General features: G+C 51.6%; 1 protein-coding gene across 2 annotated transcripts; it reads left to right on the top strand.

Moving 5' to 3' along the window:
* Positions 1–4,324: 4,324 nt before the first annotated feature.
* On the top strand, positions 4,325–5,894 carry LOC125506323 (WRKY transcription factor 22-like). Of its 2 annotated transcripts, none has more exons than XM_087525065.1 (3): positions 4,325–4,891; positions 4,971–5,090; positions 5,187–5,894. In XM_087525065.1, exons 1-3 carry the CDS (start codon positions 4,440–4,442, stop codon positions 5,575–5,577), a joined length of 963 nt encoding a protein of 320 aa, XP_087381191.1. In that variant the 5' UTR covers positions 4,325–4,439; the 3' UTR covers positions 5,578–5,894. The 2 variants fall into 2 exon arrangements, with proteins under 2 accessions (XP_087381191.1, XP_087381190.1); XM_087525064.1 differs by having other exon boundaries at positions 4,328–4,891; positions 4,968–5,090.
* The last annotated feature ends 302 nt before the right edge of the window (positions 5,895–6,196 follow it).

Raw genomic sequence — 6,196 nt, 5'->3', positions numbered from 1 at the left:
AATGGATCAACCACTTCGAGGAAGAGCAACGAAGACCCAGAAGACTCGATAGAATTTTCATAACCACATCTTTCCCCTTACTCTACCTCTTAAATCTCGGGACGAGATTTCTTGTAGTGGAGGAGAATTGTGACGCCCGGATACTTAAGCTACAGTGAAATTCTACTAATGATGCCACGTCACCTCGATTACTATTGCTAATCTTGAGTCAGTTTCGGAACCGATTTGAATTCAAATTAAAATTCAGGCAAACAACAAAAGTTTTCAAACAATGAAACTAAAATGTTCAGGTCATGCCAGATAATGCATAGGTGATTATGGCGGTGAAACCAAACTTTTATGAAATGCTTAACTGAACTAAAATGATTTAAGTAGTAGCAAACCTAATTATTTAATGCCTTTACTAATTAATAAAATATCAAACTAAATTATTTGGGGACTAGACTTTTTGTGACAGTGGACTAAATTGAAATACTAAATTAGATGCCAAGTATATATTTTACAAAAACTAAAACAATAGGAAACAAAGAGAAAATAGAAAAGGAAATAAATAAAAAGGAAAAAGATAAAATGAAATGAAAAACAAAAGACCTAATCTACTGGGCACTTGACCCATCTAGCAAATTGACCAGGCCCAGCCCAACTCACCTTCCTCCTTCAACCTCCTGTTCACAAGAGGCATCATGGACGCCGCGCGCGTGTCCAGGTCTTGGATCGCCACGCGCCATCCATCCATCGCCCCCTGCTCAGTTAAGTCGCCCCCGCACTCCTTTGGCGAACCCTAGAGCCCTCACTTCCCCTCCTCTCGTCCCTCTCCTTCTCACTCGCGCTCCCGCCGCCGCCGCCATGGAATGCCTTCCCGTGCGCTCCCCGGCCACCCTGCGCCCTAGGACCATGCCATCCACCCCGACGTGATCCGCTGCTTCGCCCACGCCAAGGAACTCGAGCCAGAGCCCCCCTGCATTGTCGGACCCACGTCGTCTTCAACCTTGCACCCGCCGGCGACCTCCGTCGGATTCGTCGTCACCGAGCCTCCCCCGAGCCCGCTAAGCACTCCTACAGGCTCACTGTGAGCCCCTCTCCGCTTCCCCTCTTTCCCTGCGGTTGCTCCCCTTCTCTAGTTGCCGATCCATCACGACCGAGTCCCGTTGCCGTTGCTCTAGGTTGCTGCTGCCGCACGAGCTCGTGCTAGACCGCCCGCCAGCCTGCGCCTCACTGCGGCCACCCCGGCGCCCTAACGCCACGCTTCGCCTCGTTCGGCTCGTCCGCTGCCGCCCCAGTCCGTCCTCTTCCCCGCGTTGCCCGCTCGCTCCTTTGCTGCTGCTCTGACCCGGCGGCTGCCTGATGCCGTTGTCGCCTCCGCCGCCTGACGCAGCTGTCGCTGCCTTGCTGCCCCCCGGCTCGCCGTCCGCCCTCGCTCTGCCCGCGCCCCGCTGGCTCCTCGAGCTGCGGCCGTGCCACTCGCCGCCGCTCGCCGTCACGCCATTTGCCAGCGCCGTCACGCGCTCGCCGTCCCGCCGTTCGCTGGCGCCACAGCGCGCCTCGCGCCGCCGACCCGCCGTCGCCTGCGCCGACCCCGCCCGCTGCCCCCGCTCCGCACTGCTGCTGCCGCTGAAGGCCGCGAACGCCGCGTCGCAGCCACGCCAGCGAACGGCGGGACGGCGAGCGCGTCGCGCCGCCGACCCGCCGTCGCCTGCGCCGACCCCGCCCGCTGCCCCCGCTCCGCACTGCTGCTGCCGCTGAAGGCCGCGAACGCCGCGTCGCAGCCACGCCAGCGACCTGCCTAGCCCCCAGCGCGAGCCCAGCGAACGCCGCTGCTCGCTCTGCCGGGCCGCCGCTCCCTGCGCCCACCTCCGCTGCCCGCTGCTGCCCCGCGCCCCGGTGCCACCCCGGCGTGGCCTAGCCACTGCCAACTCCGGCGGCCGACCGCGCCGCGCCAGTGGCCGGCGCCCGCCCCCCTTTCTGTCGATCTGGGCGCCATCGCCCATTAACACACCCGTGGCCTTGTGCCACTGGCCATGGGGGCCCGCCCGTCAATTAAGCAAAAAAAAACATAAAAGGAAAAGGATTAATATTAATTAATTAGATAATAGTTAATTAACTAAGTTAAATTAACCTATGATAATTAGTAGGTCAATGACAGCGGTGCCCCTCTGTTTTTTTAAATAAACTAAATAACCTCATAACTTATGTGCCAATGACACATGGGCCCCACATGCCCACTTTGACTAGTCAGCTGGGACTGTTGACTACTGACTCAGCAGTCAACAGGTCCCACCTGTCATACACGTGCACACACTATTGGGTACACTTATGTATACCCGTAGCAGTTTAGGTATTTTAATTTTCGAATTCATTTAAATTAGGAAATTCCAGAATATTATAAAAACTTTAGAATTTCGTAAAAAATAAACCGTAATTTGGATGAAAAAACTTTGTAAATGAAAGTTGCTCAGAACGACGGGACGAATTCATATGCGCAGCCCGTTCGTCCGCCACGCATCCCTAGCATAGAGAACATGCAACTTCCCCCCTCCGGTTCGTCTGTCCGAAAACGCGAAACACCAGGAATACTTTTCTGGTTGTTCTCCCCCTTCGCCGGTATCACCTCCGACTGCGTTATGGCACACCTAGCACCATTACTTGTCATGTCATGCATCGATATGCATCTGTTTGCATTGTATTCATTGTTTCTTCTCCCTCTTCTCTCCGGTAGACTACGATGATGCACCGCTGATGTTGCCCTTCTCTTTATCTCGGGCTCCTGCCATGCTGCATGACATCGTTCATTGCCGGTGGTTTGTTGCTGCATCTGCACACCACAACTACGGCTGCTCTTCTCATGCTGCTAAAAGTGATGCATCTCGACGGCCCAATGCGACATTCGCAGACGAGATGAATTGCTGAACAACGAGTAAAGAAATATATGTTTCAAATTCAATTAAAGAAAATTGATTCAAAGACGTTCTAACGATGTATAAATTTCTAATTTCCGTGTCCATGTAAACTTCATTGCACCTATTTTCATGTATATTTTGCTTTTAGTTTGAATTTGACCCCCTCTTGGTTTCTGGTCACGCTCCGCGACTATAGGGCCGTTAGTGATGGCAAAACAACACGACTATGCTGGGGGACCTTAGAATAGAGGCGGGCCGGAGCTGCATTGGGAGAGAACGGCGCATGATGTGGTCATCATCTTTGCCGGGTACAGAGGCAACATTGGCGGCTTGGTTGGGAAAGCGAGGCGCCCAGGAAAGAGAGAGAGAAAGAGAACCAACGAAGAGGGTGTGAGAGCATAGTTAATAATATAGCCAGCTGTTGGCTATAACATGTTGCCATGTTATTTACAACCAATATAATAGCTAACACGTATAATAGTCGGCTATAAGAAAGTACTACTTTATCAACATATGGCCCATCTTCTACTCCCACAAAGCTTTTTGGAGCTCGTGCTACAACCGGCTGTAAGTCTACAGCCCGCTTCCCTACTCTCTCCTCTTCTCTCTTTTCCAACTAAGCAATAATACAATATTTAAATCCTCACAACCCGCTTACATCACCCTATTATACTTGCTCTGAGACTACAAGGAGATACGAGCGAGTGGAAGTGGGCCCACCAACCAAGTTTTTCAGAATTTGCATGAGGCTTTGGAGGGCTAGCGCGGGAGGAGTATTTTTTTATCAAATAACCAAGTGTAGTGAAGGAATAAACTTTTAATGTGACAAACAGTTTTCATATTAAAATAACAAGCTTGTAACTGACAAGTTAAATTATGTATTTTTTTAACACAATACACACGCAAACATTCATATATACGCGCAATCTTGAGAGTTACAAAAGTCATCATAGACGTCTAGTAGTCGACGGGGTGTCTCCTCTCAATGAACGTGCATTGCTAGTAAGACTTGAATCCTGGTGGACTGCGGATACCGCTGTCTTTCAAACCATCAAACCATAGGTTGGTTCGCATTGAAATATGTATTTGTGAGGATAAGTACCGCAAAAGCTGTTCTACAAAGGAGGAACGTGCATGGAGGTTAATGGCATCTTCAGTTTTTTTTTTACTTCAGAAGAAAAAACGGCATGACTCATGTGGGAGCCCTTGAAGGCATGAAAATGGCCCATGGTGGCAAGTACATCCAGCAACCCTGGATGCATCGATCCCTGGGTGGCACCTTGCTAAGCTGGTCCAGTGGGAGGTGCACACATAGCCAGTTGCAGCACGTGGCGTACCTAATGAAACTAGGAAGGTCGGTCGATCGGTAAGTGTGGATGCGATCTTGCACATTCGCCTTTTCAAAGCGAAACAGCATTGACTTCCTAGTAATTTTTTTATATATATATTTGTGCTTTGTTTTTCATCGTAGTAGTACTCGCTGACGCTATCACTCGGCGGCGTGTTTGACCTTGTACCAATCGATCGGAGCACTATATATGCATGCACGATGCCACGCTCCAAGAAGCCCGCGCCAAAGTCAACCACACTGCCCTCTCCTCTGCCTCTACCAAACCGATCATGGACTCCGCCGATTGGGGCCTCGAGGCGGTCGTGAGGAGCTGCGGCGGCTCGACCGTAGTTCCCGGCTCGGAAGCAGAGCCAGAGCCTACAGCGGCGCGGGCGCGGGCTCGCCGGGGAGTCGTCACCCGTGTGGTTTCCTCCCTGGAGTTCGTCGGGCGACGGATGAAGGTGGCATCCTCCTCGTCGTCGTACGACGTCCTGGAGCCGCCTCGGCCGCCATTCTCCATCACGCCGTCGTCGACGTCCCGTGAGCGCAACGTCTTCATCTCCTTGCTGTCTGCCTCGACGTCCGGGCAGACGCTGCCGGGGAGGAAGCAGACTGGCCGGAAACCGGGCGTTGGCACTCCCACTCCCAGGCAGCCGAAAACAAGGTACTCCAACGTAATACAGTTTACCTTGGTTACCATATGAATCGATGATCAGTACATGGTTGGTTGGTCGATGCAGCAGGAAGAAGGTGGTGCGGTTGGTGCCGGTCGAACACGGCGGCGTCAACAACGGCACCGTCGACGACCTGTGGGCGTGGCGCAAGTACGGCCAGAAACCTATCAAGGGCTCCCCGTATCCTCGGTAATCAACTGTTCCTACAACATGAACCTTCTCCGATGAATCCAAGCTCCACCAGACGTACGTGTGAGATGCAGTGAGGCTGAAATGCTTGTGCAGAGCGTACTACAAGTGCAGCAGCCTCAGGGCGTGCACGGCGCGGAAGCTGGTGGATCGCAGCCGGGCCAAGCCCGAGATGCTCATCGTCACGTACATCGACGACCATTGCCACGCTGTGCCCGTGCCGATCAACACGCTCCCCGGCACGGCGCACCACCCACCCAAGTCACCGCGCGGCACGACGACGTCAAGCGAGGCGGTCTCAGCCAGGCGTCAGGTGGACGACGCCGACGTAACGTCTTGCATCGCTGCGGAGTGGGCGGACGACAAGTCCAAGCTCCCGGAACCCGTGGGGCTGGACGATTTCTTCGGCTCTTTCGACAACACCGTGTTTTCGAGGAAGTGGGCGACCACGTTTGACGACGACAGGTTTCTTCCCTGTAGTTTGTGAAGCTGATTTGCACAAAAAAAAAAATAGGCATTTTGTGTAGTACCACTATCTCCCGTAGTAAATACACAGACTCAGGTACAATCAATTTTCTTTAACTTCTACTACTAGTACTGCAATGAAACGACTAAAAGAAGTTACTTTTGCGTGTTTGCTAAACATGATGTACCTAGAAATTTCACACATTTTAGGGCATGTACAATGGTGCTATTTTAGGAGTGCCACGTAGGATAAATGATGAGGTGGAGGAAAGAGAACTTATAAGAAAAGGCCTGTCTTCTCTTATTTAAGATAAGACAAGAAATGATCTCTTAGCACAATTTGTCTCACCATGTTTTAAGGAATTGCTAGTTATTGAAGATAAGGCTAAGATATAACCCATTGTAGACATACTCTTTTGTTATCTCTAAATTATATGCAAGACTTAAGATAAGACTGTCTTATCAACCATTGTACATGCCCTTAGTCGATTCCACCAGGGCTGATGACGTGGACAACATGGCAAACGCCAGCGAGGAGCGTCGACCCTGGCGACGCTGAGACTAGCCACAATGGGTAGTAACATCGAGTAGTAATATGCCCATGTTACTATTCTATGTTACTACCTTTATAGTGGGGAGTA

The sequence above is a fragment of the Triticum urartu genome, chromosome 5A (genome assembly GCF_056163025.1).
Source record: "Triticum urartu cultivar PI428250 chromosome 5A, HENAU_Tu73, whole genome shotgun sequence".
In the NCBI taxonomy this organism is placed as follows: domain Eukaryota; kingdom Viridiplantae; phylum Streptophyta; class Magnoliopsida; order Poales; family Poaceae; genus Triticum; species Triticum urartu.
This window is presented reverse-complemented; position numbering and strand designations above follow the sequence as displayed.

Coding starts and splice junctions, on each gene's coding strand:
- LOC125506323 (XM_087525064.1), top strand. CDS start 4,440: ATGCACGATGCCACGCTCCAAGAAGCCCGCGCCAAAGTCAACCACACT. Junction 4,892..4,967: donor CCCAGGCAGCCGAAAACAAG/GTACTCCAACGT, acceptor TGGTCGATGCAG/CAGGAAGAAGGTGGTGCGGT. Junction 5,091..5,186: donor AAGGGCTCCCCGTATCCTCG/GTAATCAACTGT, acceptor ATGCTTGTGCAG/AGCGTACTACAAGTGCAGCA.